We start from the raw sequence: 18680 nt of genomic DNA, 5'->3' as shown, positions 1-18680 counted from the left end.
AGAGTTCGCGTCGCAAGTGTCCAGCAGTCAAAACTATTGACCTGTTTAACACTGGGCGTAATACATTATTGTTACCGCAGCATGTCTCCACAGCATGTCTCAGTTCGATACTGTTAAGTAACCCCGGTCGCAGCTCTGGTTAGGAGGAAAATAGTGATTGTCGGCTTGCAGTGGACCTGATGCGCGCGTCCCGACGCCGCGACTCCTGTCAGCCGGACCAGAACCACTGCACGGTAAGCCGAATTGTGAATGGGCTAAATAAGAGACGCTAAAGCAGAAAGCAATGAGCAGGAAAGTAATCGGTGCTGACGAGGCCACACACGGCTGGTGACGAAGCACATGCAGTGGCTCAAGACATTGTATTTGTGGTTCCATCGTCGCAGGCAAAAAGGCGATTTGCTCCTACTCCTAGGGGCAGTACCCCTGTCCATCGTCCGGCCTGCTGGAAGCACCTTGGAGGGATCCAGCGGACTACTGCGGTTGATGCTACTACTAGTATGGCACTGTAGGTAGCGTCCATGTACCTGAGGGACTGGTACAATGTACATGTTGTCGAGCTTTGCGGCTGGCAGGCCATCGCAGGCTGGATATTCAAGCCTACGATTGTGCGGTCCAACTTGTGGCCATCCTGTTCCGCTGCAGGCAAGCGAGTCACTACTGGGAAGACCGGGAGTACGAGTAACAGGTAACAATAGCACGACTGAAAGTGTTCCAGATTGAAAAGCAAAGCATTCGAACACGTCCCAATCGGACTCTCTGCTAAGTAGCAGGCACCTGATTCGAGCGCAGTCATTCTGGAGCCTGGGACCATCAATGTGAACAGCATTTCAGTCTCGAGAGCGGGATTGGATTTCTGCCCGCGTTGACCGCGACGAGAAGTAGTTCCATCACCACCGGATCCGGCACCATTTGTCAGTAGGTAGTGACCTGTGTTGCGACTTGTGCAACTACCATAATCCGCGTCCCGAAGTCATTATGACATTTGATTGAGGGTTCAAGTACAACATGGAGTGGTTGTAGGTAGACATCGTGTTGCCGCACGGCTTTTGGTGTTTCGAAAACACATTTAACGTGCTGACATAACCACAAGTCCGATAGCCGACTTCACAGATGGAAAGTCAAGCGAGAGTTTACAACCCCGTCTCCATCACGATTTTAATTGGCGGCCGATGATGTGATTTTACCCTCCGCAGGAGATTCCGCGCAGTTGGCCTCCATGGCGCTCAAAGGTATGTCTGACGGCACGATGGCTTTCATTCTACAAAAACTGCTTGAGGAGAGGCCCCGCCTGGTCTACTATCACTCCTCCAAGTCAAAGGCACCCATTGCCCAAGATGGCGGCTCCTCGAGGCGCTCAGATCGCTGCTCGCCTGCTTAGGAGAGGTTCCAAAACTCTCCGATCAGATTCCTCGGTGGTAGAGCGCAGGTTCAATCCACGCCCGTTGTCCAAGAGATGCCAGCCGGTCACTAGATCCCTTTATACACGAGCAGCGCACCATGCCCAAGCTGCCGCTGCTCCGGCCCAGGAAGAGCGATGGGAGCCACCGGAGCCCAGCAACCCTGCCATGGCCTTCCCGTGCCTGGACGCACAGGAAAAGAAGACGGCTGCTCTTCAACAGTCACGGTCTATCGACTCCGGGCCGGAGCCCTCTTATACCACCGGATCACATCTGGTCTTCCACAGTTCGGAACCTATTCTTCTTGACTGGGGTGGCATCCTCCCTGAGTTTGATATTGCATACGAAACGTGGGGAACCCTGAATGCGGACAAAAGCAATGCCATACTATTACATACCGGTCTGTCGGCATCAAGCCACGCGCACAGTACAGACGCCAATCCGAGACCCGGGTGGTGGGAGAAATTTATAGGGCCAGGCGCCCCGGTCGACACTGAGAAATATTTTGTGATCTGCACAAATGTCATCGGAGGATGCTTCGGTTCGACGGGGCCTTCGTCTGTTGATCCATCGGATGGTCAGAGATATGCGACAAGGTTCCCCATCTTGACGATGGATGACATGGTACGGGCGCAGGCGAGGTTGTTGGACAGACTCGGGATTGAGAAGCTTTTTGCGAGCGTTGGGGCTAGTATGGGTGGTATGCAGAGCCTGGCGTTTGGCGTACACTTTCCCGAGCGGGTCCAGAGGATTGTCAGCATATCTGGCTGTGCCAGGAGTCATCCCTACAGTATCGCCATGAGACATACTCAAAGGCAGGTACTGATGATGGATCCGAAATGGAATAGAGGCTTCTACTATGATGGTGTTCCGCCTCACAGTGGGATGAAACTCGCGCGAGAGATTGCCACGGTGACTTATCGCAGCGGACCAGAATGGGAAAAGAGGTTCGGCCGTCGACGGGCCGACCCCAGCAAGCAGCCGGCGCTGTGCCCGGATTTTCTGATCGAGACCTACTTGGATCATGCTGGCGAGAAGTTTTCCCTGGAGTATGACCCAAACTCATTGCTCTACGTGTCCAAAGCGATGGACTTGTTCGACCTGGGTTATGAGCAGCAAGAAAGTGCCAGGTCGCGCCGTCAGCAAAACCTGGCCAAGTTAGCACAGCACCGGGGTCGTCTGCCATCTAACGACCTCTCCTGTAGTCTGACACTGCCGTCGAAGAATTATGAAGAGCAACAGCAGGCGGGTTCAATGGACGAGGCGGTCGTTGACGACCGAGCAGGCGGTCCACCAACCGATTTGGTCAAAGGGATGGCACCTTTGAAGACGCATCCAGTACTAGTGATGGGCGTGGCCAGTGATATCCTGTTTCCTGCATGGCAGCAACGTGAAATCGCCGAGACACTGCAGGCGACAGGGAACGGTCAAGTCACTCACATCGAACTAGGAGAAGACATCAGTCTTTTCGGGCACGACACATTCCTGCTGGATCTGGAGCACATTGGGGGTCCACTAGGAAAGTTTTTACAATAGACCAGCAGATATAGGACAAAGTCATATCCTCTCTAGCAAAGATAATATCGTCTTTCAGACTAGGTGTATGTTATTTTGGGCCTCTTCAGGGGCCATATTCACAACATCATTATAGCGCCAGCGAGCACATCCAGACCCCATCATTGCATCATGCGGCGCAGTTCCATCACGGTCGGATTGATATACTGCTCTAGCTCTTCGAGTTCAAGATCAAGCCCACAATGAGGCCGTAGAGTCCTAAGACTTCGCCGAAAATCAGGATGAGGACCATCCCCACGAACACTCTCGACTGTTGCATATAACACCGTACGCCCATATCACCGACAATGCCAATGGCGTAACCTGCGGCCAGACCGGCGAGGCCGACGCTTAAACCACTGGCTAGGTGCATGAAGCCGGTGAACAAGCTGTAGTTCTGTTGCGGCGGTGGGCCCATATCTCCTGCGATCAAAACGGCAATAACGAGGGCGTAGACGGCGATGATACCAGACATGACCACTGGAATTAGAGACTGTACCGATTGTCAGATGTGCCACGGCTATGCAGAATGGCTGAATTGTTTCCAGACCTTCATGATCAGGTCGGGCCGATATGTTCCAACACCAGCAATGCCAATTCCTGATTTGGCGGTACCGTATGCCGCTCCTATACCTGTATGTCTTTCAGTATCTGCTCCAGGTGACTTTAGGGTCCGGCTTCACAGCGTACAGCCAAATATCATCTAGCAGGCGGTCGTTAGCGCTAGGAAACGAAACATCATGGTAGTTCTTGACGTACTGCGGAAGCAATGCCAGCCTGGAGAATCGTCAGCGTCATTTCTATTGCGAGTCCAGCTGGACTTACCATCCCAAAGAAGGGTGCGAACTTTGGCGTATATTCGCTCCCGGGCCCTTCCATGATTGTTGCCATCGTGCCCAAAAGTGTTTGGGATGAGGGGTGGCGCAGGCTCTCGCGAGATGGAGTTGAGTTCGAGGGAACAAAGGTCGAGGGGAGCTGGTGGAGAGGAACGTAGGAGGCAGCTGTAAAGACGTCGATGCGATGATGTGCCTGTCCACGACTCGACCGAAGAGCAACCTGAAGTCGTTAGCAGTACTAGTCGCCGCAGTGAGAGCTTAGCAGCACTAACAGCACTAACAGCATCAGTCAATAAGGTCACTTCGCAGTTACGAAGCTGGCGCGGGAATAAGGAGCCTGAGCCATTCAGGTCGACAGCCAATAGCAGCGAATCAGGCCTAGCGTCGTCCGCGAGTGAAGATGCACCAACAGCCCCAAGGTTGATGCTCGATCCAAGTTCCCATACAGTACGTTCCCATACAACTGATTCCAATACCAGGGCCATTTGCCAACTGCATGACATTATTCTACGATATCCCCAACTCATATCCTTCTTTCTCTGCTCTGTTCCTGCTGGCATGGAGAGAGCATGACTTTGCGCAACAACATAAGTGATCGCAGCCGTCACACCCACTTCCTTCACGCACGACGATTGACCCAATTTTAAAGATCAGACGCCCTCATCCACCCCTGTTACCGAACTCCAGGCACCGTCTGCCTGTGTACAAGAACTACTTAGGAGCCTGGTGTCTGGGTCCGCGAAGAACAAGACCAAAGCCCAAAAGGGCTGAGCCGAACCGTGCCTGCGGCCTATTACTCAACAACCCCTACCGATCGCATCCCGCCTTGCTCGATGCACGTCCAGTGACATCCACCCCGTCTTCAAGGCTGTTCATCATCTGCTATCTCTTGACTGAGCATGGCAGCCTATGGTGCGCCGGACCCTCGCTATCATGGTGCTCGCGCCACGAGTCATAGCGGCTCAGCCGACCATCAAAGAGATGCTGCGTTCCATAACATCTTCGGAGGTGCGCCGCCTCCTGGAAGATCTCAGACTATGACGACTCAGTCTGCAAACATGATGTACGATCGCAGCCCAAGCATGAGCTCGGCGACACAGGCTCCACACACAATGTCTATGAGGCAGGGGCCTCCGGCACCGATTCGACACATGCCTCCAACTTATGATCGGACAAACGGCATAGCACCCGGACAGCCATACATGAATGGCATGGTTGGGCCGAGGGTAGGGCCGCACAACCCTGCACCTACGTTTCCAGATCGCAGACCCTATCCTCCACCTCAGCGAATCGATCCTCGGACAGGAGGACCGCCATCTATGCCCATCGGGCCATATGATCGTAAGCCAGTACCGAATCGTATGCCGCCACCGGCGCTCAACAATGATGGGTACCGCTCGCGTTCCATGGTAAGACCTGGGGAGCCTACGATGGGTTATACTAGGACACCTCCGAGCAGTTTCCAACAGGGAACCGCCGGGGCCTTCAGACAACAGCCATATGCAGCAATGGGGCCGTCGAGGACGACAGCACAAGGCAGGCATATACCCGAACGGCCAGATGATAATAGAGCAATGTCTATGGGGTCATACTCCTTGGATCGTGACCAGACACAACATCTGACAAGTGGAAGAGTTGTACCTGGGCGTTTGCGTGAACCAGAGTCAGACCCCTTTGCCGATCGGACTTCTCTGAACGGCTCTTTCAGCTCATCCACCTCACCCGGCTACAGCCAAGTGCCGCAATCCCGTCGCCCGAGTGAAATGAATGGTCCTGCACGCGCCGTATCTGCGGCCTCTGCCACCTCTGCAACCTCAGTTTCGTCTGACTTGACCAATACCACCATGAATGGATCCCGAAGCGATAGCATGAGGAACCGACCCACACCCACGGCTCACTCATCAAACCAGAGTCAGTCGACGGCGGTTGTCCAACGAAAGTCGCCTCTGGTCTATCCTGCCCTTCTTTCGCGTGTGGCCAGTGCATTCCAGGAAAGAATCGGTGTGGGCGACCGCACCAAGAACGATCTTTCTTACAAAAATGCCTTCACGGGTGCGGAGGCCGTTGACCTAATTGCTTACATCATCAAGACAACCGACCGCAACCTGGCTCTCCTTTTGGGCCGAGCGCTCGATGCTCAGAAGTTCTTCCACGATGTCACTTACGAGCACCGCCTGAGAGATGCTCCTGGAGAAGTTTACCAGTTTCGCGAGACGATGGGGGAAGAGGCGTCGTCCAAAGATGTTAACGGTGTTTTCACACTGCTGACGGAATGCTATTCCCCGACCTGTACCAAAGATCAGCTCTGTTACTCCATTGCTTGCCCTAGGCGACTTGAACAGCAGGCCCGGCTGAATCTGAGACCTCAGCCTGGACTGCGACACTCAAACTCCAGGGGTAGTTTACATGGAGATGACGACCAGGAACAAAAACTGTGGATCAACAGCGTGCCCAAGGAGGTCGCGGATAAACTGGATGACCGAGAAAAGAAGAGACAAGAGGTCATCTCCGAGATAATGTATACCGAGCGAGATTTCGTCAAAGACTTGGAGTACCTGAGAGACTTCTGGATAAGACCGCTTCGCGGGTCTGGTCCGGGACCGTCCCCGATCAAAGAGGAAAAGAGAGAAAAGTTTGTCCGCACAGTGTTTGGCAACTGCCTCGAGGTTCTTGCTGTCAATGGGAGATTCGCCGAGGAATTGTCCAAGAGGCAAAAGGAGCAGCATGTGGTCCACACCATCGGTGATGTCTTCTTGAAATGGGTGCCTCAATTCGACCCGTTCATCAAATACGGCGCGAATCAAATGTACGGTAAGTACGAATTTGAGAAGGAGAAGGGAGCAAACCCGGCCTTTGCGCGCTTCGTGGACGAAACCGAGCGACTCAAGGAATCAAGGAAGCTGGAACTGAACGGTTACCTGACCAAGCCGACCACGCGGCTGGCCAGATATCCACTTCTTCTTGACAACGTCTTGAAGTACACCAAAGACGACAACCCTGACAAAAAGGACATACCCAAAGCTATTGGCCTCATCAAGGATTTCCTGGCCCGTGTCAATGCCGAAAGTGGCAAAGCCGAGAATCACTTCAATCTCCTCCAACTCAACCAACAGTTGAAGTGGAACCCAGGAGAATACACGGATCTCAAATTGACGGAAGAGAACCGGGTGATCCTCACCAAGATGAGTTTCAAGAAGAGTCCCACAGACACTGCCGAAGTGCAGGTGTATCTTTTCGACCATGCGGTGCTTATGTGTCGAGTCAAGAATGTGAACAAGCGAGAAGAGCTTCGAGTGTACCGAAAGCCGATTCCATTGGAGCTCCTAGTCATTGCCGAAATGGACCAAGTAATTCCACGTCTGGGAATTGCGAAACGGCCCTCATCTAGCCTGATCCCTGGGGCCAAATCCTCCACGTCCAGTGCACCGGGCCAGAAAGAGGTGTACCCGATAACATTCCGTCATCTCGGAAAGGGAGCCTACGAGCTGCAGCTCTACGCCACGTCGATCACGCAACGTAAGAAGTTCATTGAGTTGGTGGAGGAACAACAACGGAAACTCCGAGAGCGAAGCAGCAATTTCTACACCAAAACGATTCTGTGTGAAGGGTTCTTCAATGCTCAAAACCGGGTCAACTGTCTTGTGCCAACTGATGGAGGTCGCAAGCTGATTTATGGGACGGACAATGGGATTTACATTGCTGACCGTTGGCCCAAGGACAAGTCAAGCAAGCCGAAACGTATTCTAGATGCGACCCAAGTTTCCCAAATTGATACCCTTGAAGAATATCGACTTCTTCTGGTACTGTCGAACAAGACTCTCACCTCTTATCCATTCGAGGCATTGGATGCCAATAACCAGAACCCTCTCGCCACTCGGCCGCGCAAGATCCAGGGGCATGCCAATTTCTTCAAGGCGGGCATTGGCTTGGGAAGACATCTAGTGTGCTCAGTCAAGACATCAGCGCTTTCGACCACCATCAAGGTGTACGAACCCATGGACGATCTTACTAAGGGTAAGAAGAAGCCTACCATCAGCAAGATGTTCGCCAGTGGGCAGGATGCTCTCAAGCCGTTCAAGGTAAGGATAAAGTCTGAGATTTTTGAGGGGCTGATTTTGGCTAACAGAGGCTGTCTTAGGAATTTTACATACCCGCAGAGTCCACGTCTGTGCATTATCTCCGGTCGACACTATGTGTGGGCTGTGCACGAGGTTTCGAGGTGGTATCCTTGGAGACCACTGAACGGCAGTCTCTGTTAGATCAGGCAGACACGTCGCTGGACTTTGTCACTCGCAAAGAAAACGTCAAGCCTATCCACATTGAGCGGTTGAACGGCGAATTCCTGCTCAACTACTCGGATTTTAGCTTCTTTGTCAATAGAAATGGCTGGCGAGCCCGGCCGGACTGGAAAATCACCTGGGAGGGCACGCCACAGGCGTTCGCGTTGAATTACCCCTACATTCTCGCGTTCGAACCCAGCTTTATCGAGATTAGGCATATTGAGACGAGCGAATTGATTCACGTCATGACGGGCAAGAATGTCAGAATGCTTCATTCGAGCACACGAGAGGTGAGTTTTGGCGATCAAACCTTCTTTTTCGGGCAGTGCTGACAGTTGTGTTTGTTTGACTCAGATTTTGTACGCATACGAAGACGAAAATGGCGAGGATGTCATTGCTAGTCTTGATTTCTGGACCCAGGCACAAGTTTGAGGAGGGATGAATGTCCAGGGGTTCAAGTCAAGTTTGGAAAGTCTCGGGGGGCCAGAGAGGATCTAATTCCGTTTAAACGCCCTTTTGCCTTGTGGAAGGCAGGGCAAGGGATGACGCTTTGCCAGCTTGCTTCACTGTGAGTTCATCGTCAAAAACAATACATGCTTGGAGAGAACATGAACTGTCAGTTTGCGCGCCACCCATATTGCATGCATGTCATCGCGCCAATTCGGCTTCACCCAAGGGGCAAGGGAGGGGAAAGCAAGACAACAAACGTGTGACGATGTAAGCTTGCAAACAGACTAGACCAGGCCAGGGCTCGGAGTGCGAGGAAGGAAAGGAAGCTGCGGCAGTCCTGCCAGCCGAGCGATCCCTTGACTGAACCTGGCACTCTTAGATCCTAAGCCTAGGTTAGGGCTGCGGGCCGCGCGGTGGGAGTGCAAGTTGCGTTTGTCCATCTCGTTCGCAGAGCAGAAATGCGGATTTTCTTGATTTTGTTTCACTTTCACTTCTTACTACCTATCTACCTACCTACCTACTAGGTACCTTGGAGCATCTACCTACGTTGTTGGTCCTTGCTGGCCTGTGTCTGGGTTGGGTCGGGTTGGGCCGGGGGCGAGGCCGAAGCTGCAAAGAATTTACGCAAGCGAGAGAATCGAGAATACGAGGAATCAAAGTCAGGACACGAACTTGGAATGGAATCGAATTGAATGATGAAGCCCAATTTTGGACTTAAAGTACAAACAACATTGTAGTGATTGTCAAACATTGAATCTCCAGTACCGGTCCACGATCCACGACCCAGCCTCCAAGTTGTGTGTGTGAAACCTCCTCCTGAGGACTACCTATGTACAGTATGATCTGCTTAACGAACTTATAACTTGAATCCTACTCGATAAGAGAAATCTAGGTCCCGTTCGTTCGCGAGGGGGGAGTCGTGATAATGGGCGAGATGAAATCCTCTCCCCTCCAGATCGTAGTATGCCCACGTAATAATAATAATAATAATAACAACGGTGATAAGTAAATATAGTATCTACTGTAGGTACAGTAGTGGTAGTTTAGTAAGAACTGGACTCTGGACTGTTATCAAGGCTATTTATATCCAGTACAAGCTGAGTACTAGGTACAGTAGATATCCAACGGCAACGGCAACGGCACAGTAACTCTAAGTTGTTTCGAGAAAGGCCTCCAAAACACGCCTCTTCCGCGCATCAAGCAGTTTTTTCTCTTTCGGTTTTAGATGCCTGTCGGTGTCATTCGCAGAGCGGATCACGATGGGTGCGAAGACGTCGACGTAGGCGGCCACCAGTTGTTTCTTGCGCCGTTCCGAGTCGATGTCGACGGTTGCTGTTGTTGTGAGGGAGTCTTCGACCGGCGGTGCGAGTGCATCCGTGGTGGTAGAAGATTCGGAACCTGTTCCTGTTCCGGTTCCAGTCCCGGTTCGCCGCCGACGTAGAGGCAAAGAAGGTAGAGATGGGAATAGACTTCGTTTGGTCGCTCCCACGGGTGGTAAAGAAGTGGTAGTAGTGCTATTCTCCGACCCGGCTAGCGACGTAGCGGTGTGTTCGGAATCAGTTGACAGTGTTGAGGCGCGAGATCGCCGTGAAGAGCTGCTGATTGAGGAGTTTCCGACAGTTGATGAAGGGTGGTGTTCGTCTGCAAAGGAGGCTACCGAGGGTGCTGCGGTAGTACCAACACCACCACCAAAAGGAATCATTTCGGTAATGATCCTGCTCAACAAGAAAGTCACAAAAGTCAACGAGACACTGTGGACAGGATACCGCGACAGAGAGTCCATGACCATATCCTGGATCTCCTGCGAGGTAGCCTGGACTTTGCCCTTTTCGGACACACTCAGTCGCTGTTCCACTTCGGACCAAGTGTCGGCGGAGATTATGCCATCCCTTAGCGATTGAAGAAACGAAGTCAGTGTCTCCGCCAACACTTCCAGCCGTACGAGACATGGCACACTGGGGTCGAAATTGCTGTCGAGCGGACGAGCTGTGTCTAGGGCCTCTCTCACTCCGGCCAACAGCTCCGACCGTTCCTCTCCTTCGTGGAATGTCCACGTCTCGCGACTAAATGGCCACGAGAGGCCACTGTGGTTATTGTTGCTGTGGTATTGCCACGGCGGGATCTCATGTCGTTCGTCGTGGATCATGCCCCATTCTGCCAGCGATCGTTCGAGGTACGTTGGGAGAGTCTCCGTTAGCGAGTACAGCTCCTTAGGGGCCGAGTGATGCGTCACTGTGCTGCGGACATTGCCCGTCCCAGTAGAGTCGCGATTCCTGCGTGATCTGGGAAGGCTGCGCACACCTCCCTCTGGTGCCACGACCAGCTCATCTAGTGTGCGGAAGAAGGACGATTGCATCCAGGTTCCTCTGACGGGGAGAAAATGGTCTCGTCCGCCCTCGATCCGGAGAACTAAAATGTCGTCAAGCTGCAAAGTCCCCTCGTTCAACTCGTAAACAAGTTCGCCATCAGTGATGTTGATCGAGAGCTCGACGCTGGTCGTTTCGCCAGGCGACAGGCTGATCGATCTGGCCGAGGCTGTTGTTTGTTGCCCCTCTGTTCCGTCGTGGTCGAGGGATGGATCTAAGCGGACCTTGAGCCACCGTGGAGCGACGCCGGCATCGTTTGCAGATTCAGTAGGACGATCGACAAAGGCAAACGAGGCCGTAATTTGCCCCGTGTTGGCAATGGTTACAGCCCGTGGCTTTCTCACGCGGTAGCGGACTTCCCCAAAGTCGACAATGTTCATGTCTGCCGCACCGTCAGCGTTGGGGATGGGATCAGAATGATGGTGGTCCACTACCACAGTGACCGAAGGACGCCCTTCGTTTTCCGCCTTATCCAGCTCTCGAGCCACTTCTTGGTGCACTTTGGCTTTCAGCTCCGGTATGACTGCGTCGTACGTTAACCGGAACACGGCGTCCAACGGCTTGTGGTCCGATGACAGAATCCGTTGATGCGAATGGTAACTGAGCAGTTCAATCGTATCCTCTGTATCCTCTTGGGTGTGGACTAGCTCCACCTCGTGCGGAGCGGCTTCTTCTTCGTTGTACTCGTCGTAACCGTCGCCATAAGCGAGTCCGTCCGTCTCAGGGTCATAGTCAAATAATACATCATGTTCGGCTGTTGCTTGGTCGATACCGCGCGCCTTCATTGATTCGTCCTTCTGACGTGCTTCTTCCAACTGTTTCTTCTTTTCCTCGTACCTCTGCTTGTCGCGCCGAGTTCGGAACAGTATCCGGTCACACCAGCTGGGACTTCTCTTTTTGTCTCCCGAGTCAAACATCCCGACACTCCCGACATCATATTTATAGGTAGGAAGGAAATTAATCTCCCCTTCCCGCCACCCCTCGTGGAACGCTCTGCGCAGTCTTTGCTGGGCGCGTAGTTGGTCGTGAGCCAGAAGAGACTGTAAGGTAGTGTGTAAAGAAGCAGGATCCGACTTGGGGTCCAACGGTGGCTCCGCAGTACTCTCGTAGGCTGGTCTTTCTGCGTCGCTGTATTCGTAGCGCTCGTTGGGCGCCGGCAGCGACTCATTCGACGGCGGGTCAACCCAGCCCAGCTCACTGTCAATCCGTCGCTTGGACTTTATGCTGACGTCGTACTCGTTGCGAGTATGCAGTAATAACAACCTCCGGACATCCTCCCCCGGAATGTCGTCCAAGCGGTAATTGAGGTCTCCAAACCAAAAGCAAAAATCCTCGTCGCCTATCTTTTCCTCCCCAACCTCTACAACTTCGCCATCGGGGCTGACCGGGGAGAATCTGGTGCGGCTCAAAATCTGATAGGTATCCCAAATTCGCCGGTTCAGGGCAGTCTGGTCGGAACCGGCCGCGAGATGACAATTCACAAAACAGAGTCGCGTGGTTTCTGCAAGCATGATTCGCGCAGCGACCGCTCCTTTGTTGCCGAAATAGCCCATTAACCCAGTGCCTACAGAAGCTGTGCTGACCGAACCGATGCTGGGAGCCAGATCAGCGGAGGCGTAGATGAGAAGGAGAAGGCCGAGAAGCTGCTGCTCCGCGACCTTCTTGTAGCCCGGCGGTAAAGCACGTTTGAGCGCCTTTTTCCATTTCTTGCCAGGATTCGGGTCGGTATAAGGCTTGACAGCTTCGGTCATGGAAGTGATATCCACGACTTCCTGCAATCCCAGGACATACAAGTCGATTTGGTCACCGTGGGGTTCGGCATGGGTGTCGCCTATCGGCACCGTGGTTTTCTTCTTAGTTATGCGAGCTTCTTGAGCCTCGACAGACTCAATGTTGTCGTCGTCACTGTCCGAGGAGTCATCGTCGTCATCACCCACATCCTCATTAGAGACCCCAGATAAGTCTTGGTTGAGACCTTTCGCTCCATAACCTTCCACAAACCAAGCACCCAGGTCCTTTTCGGTGCCACTTATGGCGGCCACATTCCAGGTACCAACCTTCATTTTCAGAGTCTTCTTGCGAATGTACTCATGCTTCCGAGCCCTCACCGCGGCTGACAAAGAATGAGGCGCGGAAACGTGGCTTTGCGGCGCAATCGATGAACTGGGAAAGGCACCTGGCGCTTGGGCTTGGGCTTTTGTGGCCCATGGATCTGTTGATCTCCATGGTGCTGGAGATGTATCCCTCTCAACATCTGGCTTCGAGGACATGGCAGCGACAGAATGTTGGTCCCTGTGTAGCAATTCGCAGAGGGGAGAATTATGTCGACCCGATTATGTCACCTCATGATTGCGGGAATTGCAGGACGGCAAACAAAAGCTGGATCGCCTTTCTGACAGCAGCCAAAGATGGCTTCGCAGCGCATAGAAGAGGATAATAAAGGTTACAGAAGACGATGAAAATGATGGAGATGAAGCTCGGATCTCTCCAGAAAATGGAATGATCGTCCTGTTATCCGTAGTAGTGGTATTTGACCGCCTGAAAGCAAAGACTGTGAGTCGACGTTGAAGTTGGCTGATGCTTCTTCTATGACATCGTCCGAGCAAAACTGGAGGGATGAAGGAAAGCTTTTGAGCTGTCTGTTCGCCCGGCTATCTACAGTAGCTCAGCTGTTTATGTGACTGACTGATGGTCGGCTTGCACAGCCACCCAATGCGAGTGGAATGTCCTCTATGTGATTTGTTGCAGTTCAAGGTCCCCTTCATTCAGGGCTCGGAATGGTGGGTGGTGGATGGCTTCGCTGTTCACGAGTAATTCCAGGCGTAAGGTACTATAAGCGACACATCTGCAGTCTAACTACACTCCTGCTAAGATCTTCAAAGTATAAAGAGATAGATAGATCCAGAAACCAGTACAACTGTAGTCAGTGGCCAGTACACAAGCCGCACCAAATCCACCTGCGACTCGAAGCGAACCGGCGCTCACGGTTTCAAGTTGGCGATGGTTCCAGTTCCCTCCGCTGCGTCATCTTTGTTGTTGTTCAATACCTTCACTTTAGGCATCACTCCTACTGCGACAAGCACAACCATCTCTCGTGCTGCCGAACGCGAACTTGACCTCTGTCGCTGCCATCTTTACAGCATGGTGTTCTAACAGTTCCGGCTGATCTCCTCAAAGACAACGTCTCATTCTCTATCATCATCGCTTTCTCCTTTGCACCATGAACGAAGTGTTCTGGACCATACAAGATGAACACGCGCCCTGTCATCGATGAGTCCGCGGGACCCAATGCGTTGTCCGCCTCATTCAACAGCGATGCCAGCTGCTTCGCCGTCGGTCTCGACACGGGCTTTTGCGGTGCGTTGGATTGAAGTGCCATAAACCTGTGACTGTTGTACTGACCCGTCTGTCCTACAGTGTTCAACTCGGATCCATGCGAACTCAAGGCCTCTCGAGGTTGGTAGACCTGCCTCGAATCGGGATACAATTCATTATTAACCAAACGATACGACAGACCTGAACGCGGGCATCGGCGCGGCCGAGATGCTAGGACGATACAACTACCTTGCGCTCGTAGGAGGCGGGAAGAACCCGCGATGGCCACAGACAAAAGTACATACATTCAATTCACGCTTTTTGAAAGAGTTCAGGATAAGGGAAGCTGATACGATTTACAAATGCGCTAGGTCATAATCTGGGACGATGCGAAACAGAAAGTTGCCATCACGCTGGAGTTGAAGACGGCGGTCCTCCGCGTGCGGCTGACCAAGTCGTGGATTGCAATTGCAATCCAGAACAGCATCCACCTGTACAAGTTCTCGTCACCTCCGGAGAGGACGGCGATTTTCGAAACGGCCGACAACCCTCTGGGACTGTGCTGTCTGGGGTCCAAAGTGGTGGCATTTCCCGGCCGGTCACCGGGCAAAGTGCAGCTGGTAGAGCTGGCCTCGGGCAACGTCAGCATCATCCCAGCACACACGTCGGCGCTGCGTGCCATGGACCTCAGTCCCGACGGCCGTTTGTTAGCCACGGCCAGTGAAACAGGCACTTTGATCCGCGTCTTCTCGACGTCCAACTGCACAAAAGTCGCCGAGCTACGCCGCGGAGTCGATCCCGCCTACATTTTCAGTATCGCCATCTCTCCGGACTCGACCATGCTCGCCGTCACCTCGGACAAATCTACCCTTCATGTCTTCGATCTGCCTGGCGCGGGCTCCCCGGCTGCGGCCATGCAGCCCGCTAGTGCTATTGCTAGTCCTGGTCATGCGCGTCCAGCAGCGCAGCGGTCGCAGTCCCCCAGCGTCGACGAAGAGTCGTCCACGAACCAGAAATGGGGCTTTCTGTCCAAGATCCCTTTACTCCCCCGGGTTTTTTCAGATACGTACTCGTTTGCCTCAGCGCACTTTGAAATGGGTGACGAGGCCACCGGCGGCGGCATCACCGGACCCTCGTCGCTTTCATACCTCCCTGCCCTGGGATCGCTGCCCAATCGGCCTCAGAAGGGAATATTGGGCTGGGCGGATCATGCCACGTTGATCTGCATCGGCACAGGCCGTGATGCTCGCTGGGAACGGTTCAGAGTCGGTGAGCGGCCTGGCCTGACTGAAGAAGGCCAGAGGACGGTCTGGAGAGACGGCTGGCGGAAATATCTCGGTAGTTGAGCACCAGTGAGCAATATTGCGATCAAACGGAAGAATCACCCATGAACTGCAAACAATTCGATACGATCTCTCAGAGAGCCCGAGTGGGTCGGGCAGAAGACTCTGCGCAGTGCGGTCGTCCTGCTGGAAATCGAACGCTTTTCTCGCACCTGTCGGCTTGGCCTCGACACTGTCGGCGCGAATTCCCTGCCTACGAACTGCAACTGCAGACGATGGCATCCCTTTTCGACGGGGCCCATCATGCACGAACAAAAGGGAAAAAGCGCACTCGCAACAAGGGCACACCCACACCCTACCTCTGTATGTAAGGTATACTTCCTTTCCCAGATGGAATAGTCTCCAACGCCCATGCGGCTCGAAAAGGAAACCCCGGGGTCATCGTCACTATGCAGGCCCTTTCGCCTTCGAGCCATGCACTTGCAGAGTCTACAACAGACGATGTCATGCATTATCTATCTCCTTGCTTCCTACGGCAACCTCGCGCCCCATGCGGTGAGTGAAGTGGTAAGTTATAGCACAGCTACCTTTAGTCCGTCATCAAGGTCGCTGGTATGAGGAGTGCCACACGAACAGGGAGGAGTTTATTGAGCCAAGGACCTGGAAGAGGGACGGTGACAGATGTCAGGAGAGAAGGGACTCGAAGCAGTGTGTCTGTCCCTTGCTCACCGGTTTCGACCAGTGCAGGCGAGACAAATCGATACGATAATCAGGTAATTGATCACGAATAACATTAATAATAATCTATTTCGTGCTTCTACATACCTACTGTTTTGCAGGAGAGAGAAAGAGAGTCTCCAGAATAGTTGGCCCATGTGCAAAAGGATCAAATCGTGCTTGTTGGGTTCAAGTTGTCCTTGTTTTTATGTCCCTGCCGCCCATCACCCCCTACTTCCTACCATGCGGACGCCAGCCCAGTCAATTCGCAAGAAAACTGTACAGTATCATTCATGCCTACATTGCGTCGCAGAAAGCAATTTGAAAGCAGCAAAGCAAAAACGCCTACAACAAGGGTACCGACTTTCACTGCAAGACCAGAATACAACTTCTTTTTGCCTTCCGCTCGACCCCCGTGACTCCAAACAAGCCTTTCAAATTGTCCTTATGGAACTCTCTAGCCATCTGCTTACTGACGTGGCCACTCCGAAATTCTTTTCGTCACGTGGCGCAGTTGAAGTCGCAGACAGTTCCCTCCCGGAATCTTCATGTCCAATCAGAGGCAAATTGAGCTGCGCGATGACGGGAATTCTGGCTTTTGTATCTGCGGCCATATTCGTGGTCAGAAGATGATCGCCTCTAACTCATCGCCTTTTGGTACTGGAAATTGCCAAACCCTCCGGGAGTCATGCTTCCCATCATGCCGTGAGAAGGGACCGGAGTGTGCGTAGGTCCACCAGCGCCGGCCATGCCGATGTTTCCTGTCTGCGGAGTAGTAGGTGTCCCGTTGTGGTTGTAGAACGTCGCGCCGTTCATGTTCGGAGTGCTGAAATCGCGACCATTTCCGGGCCCAGCACTGCCCATGGTGGGCATCTGCGCGTTCAAGCCCCAGACCTGTGATCGGTATTTGTCCTCGTCGATGGTGCCGTTGAAGATCTTCTCCTTCATCTTGAAATACACTTGCCCAGTAAGCAAGGAGTCCGAGCCGGCTTGGTGGGCTTGCCCGAGGCGCGCCACTGCGAGTTCCTCCGCCACGTCTTGAAGCCCGGATTTCGTCATGAGACGTTGGACGATCAATGCAGCTTCCTGTGTCAGGGGTTGTCCGTTGTTGACCTGGCCCTTGAGTCCAACGTGCTTCAGAATAAACTTGATGTCGAATAATGATGGAAAGAACTTCTCCAGGTATTTGTGGAATTGTACTTCGTCTTCGGGCAGCGGCTTGCAAATCATGAGCTTCATCAAGTACCCGAAGTCGTAGCCTGAATGGAAGGAGATCCAGTGCACATTAGGATCTAGGACAAGACCGGAACTGATCAGCAGGGCGCCGAATTCTTCGGGATCGATGCCGTGCTTGGCGTGTCGGTCGAAATCAATCCCGGCTTTTGCGAGCATCGTCGTGGAGTCTCGAGCGTACATGTCTGACTGCAAGGAGAATCGGAAGTTGAATTGCCATGTACATGGAGTGGGTAGCATGGTCTGGTGATATTGCGACTTATTGGTGGGCGCAGCGTCCGGAGGCGGAAGTGTACCGTCGGGTTTGAAGAGAGTTATACCGAGCTGTATCATTTTCAGAAGGTCAACATTGCACCGTAACGTCTGATAGTGGTAGTCTGCTTTTGTAGTGAATTGTCCGATCGGCCGAGCGACGATCCCGGGGAACTCTGTGTCCTATCGTTGTTTTGGGTCAGTATGGTCACCCAGTGCGGAAGACCCAAACGAAATACATACCATGGCAATGTACGGGTATGTGTCGACAAGTTGTCTCAACGTTGCCATCTCTTCTTTTAGATTGTGCTTCCAGACATTTCGGATTCTCGCATCATCTTTGTTTTCAAGCGGACCAGCCAACCCGTCAAAATTCTGTTGTGCTTGCACCGGACCACCCCTTGAAAAGCCCATCTGCCCCATCTGGTTTGGAAGGACACTGCCATCAAGGAGGCCGCGGTCAAACCCGTTGTTCAGACTCCCAGCCAGTGCGAAAGGACTTGCCTGGGAGGAACCGCCTGCGCCAAAGGAGGCTGTGCCCAAGTGTGTTGGAGGAGGTAAAGCGCCATGCTGATGCGACTGTAGGTGACTTTGTTGGATATGATAGGGTCCGTTCATGGACTGATTCCCGTAGCGAGGAGGCGCCATGGTGGATATTAATTAATGCGATGAGGATGGAGAAGACAGCAGGTCATGCGTGTTCATGGCGGAGCGACAGTGGTGACTGCGACAAGCGCGAGAGTGATTGGTGAAAGGCGCAAAAATTCACAGATCGCTCCTGCAGAGAGGTAGCTTGTTCGAGTTCATCTTTCGCGTTCCAGGGTGATTGAAAATAGTTCAAGTTGTTGAGGTGAAGAAAGACACTTTGCGGGACAGACACTCGAATCATCCCGCGCGGATCACACGCAGGCCAAAGTCGAGAGTCAAGAATGCTTGTTGGCCACACCACTTCGCCGTATTGTGAGGTCCTGTAGAGCATATTAAGCTTAAAGCGCAC

General features: G+C 52.9%; 6 protein-coding genes across 6 annotated transcripts; 3 read left to right on the top strand and 3 right to left on the bottom strand.

Moving 5' to 3' along the window:
- Positions 1–182: 182 nt before the first annotated feature.
- HMPREF1120_04968 (homoserine O-acetyltransferase) lies at positions 183–3084 on the top strand. Its single transcript, XM_009159117.1, has 3 exons — positions 183–233; positions 282–1016; positions 1091–3084. The coding sequence occupies exon 3, from the start codon at positions 1335–1337 to the stop codon at positions 2931–2933; it is 1599 nt and encodes a 532-aa protein (XP_009157365.1). The 5' UTR covers positions 183–233; positions 282–1016; positions 1091–1334; the 3' UTR covers positions 2934–3084.
- On the bottom strand, positions 2881–4094 carry HMPREF1120_04967 (V-type H+-transporting ATPase 16kDa proteolipid subunit). Its single transcript, XM_009159116.1, has 5 exons — positions 3777–4094; positions 3711–3728; positions 3642–3654; positions 3502–3584; positions 2881–3444 (listed from the first exon to the last, which is right to left on the bottom strand). The coding sequence occupies exons 1-5, from the start codon at positions 3840–3842 to the stop codon at positions 3124–3126; spliced, it is 501 nt and encodes a 166-aa protein (XP_009157364.1). The 5' UTR covers positions 3843–4094; the 3' UTR covers positions 2881–3123.
- Positions 4095–4219: 125 nt separating this feature from the next.
- HMPREF1120_04966 (rho guanine nucleotide exchange factor (GEF) 4) lies at positions 4220–9385 on the top strand. The gene is made up of 3 exons (XM_009159115.1): positions 4220–7866; positions 7926–8357; positions 8422–9385. The coding sequence occupies exons 1-3, from the start codon at positions 4687–4689 to the stop codon at positions 8497–8499; spliced, it is 3690 nt and encodes a 1229-aa protein (XP_009157363.1). The 5' UTR covers positions 4220–4686; the 3' UTR covers positions 8500–9385.
- On the bottom strand, positions 9185–13864 carry HMPREF1120_04965 (phosphatidylinositol-bisphosphatase). Its single transcript, XM_009159114.1, has one exon. It carries the CDS (start codon positions 13151–13153, stop codon positions 9668–9670), a length of 3486 nt encoding a protein of 1161 aa, XP_009157362.1. The 5' UTR covers positions 13154–13864; the 3' UTR covers positions 9185–9667.
- On the top strand, positions 13502–16377 carry HMPREF1120_04964 (uncharacterized protein). Its single transcript, XM_009159113.1, has 5 exons — positions 13502–13710; positions 13766–14240; positions 14301–14339; positions 14398–14495; positions 14570–16377. The coding sequence occupies exons 2-5, from the start codon at positions 14132–14134 to the stop codon at positions 15542–15544; spliced, it is 1221 nt and encodes a 406-aa protein (XP_009157361.1). The 5' UTR covers positions 13502–13710; positions 13766–14131; the 3' UTR covers positions 15545–16377.
- HMPREF1120_04963 (uncharacterized protein) lies at positions 16203–18588 on the bottom strand. The gene is made up of 2 exons (XM_009159112.1): positions 17927–18588; positions 16203–17866 (listed from the first exon to the last, which is right to left on the bottom strand). Exons 1-2 carry the CDS (start codon positions 18329–18331, stop codon positions 16838–16840), a joined length of 1434 nt encoding a protein of 477 aa, XP_009157360.1. The 5' UTR covers positions 18332–18588; the 3' UTR covers positions 16203–16837.
- Between the last annotated feature and the right edge of the window lie 92 nt (positions 18589–18680).

The sequence above is a fragment of the Exophiala dermatitidis genome, assembly GCF_000230625.1.
Source record: "Exophiala dermatitidis NIH/UT8656 unplaced genomic scaffold supercont1.4, whole genome shotgun sequence".
NCBI classification, from domain to species: Eukaryota; Fungi; Ascomycota; class Eurotiomycetes; order Chaetothyriales; family Herpotrichiellaceae; genus Exophiala; species Exophiala dermatitidis.
The sequence above is the reverse complement of the archived record's forward strand: the minus strand, read 5'-3'. Positions and strand labels throughout refer to the sequence as shown.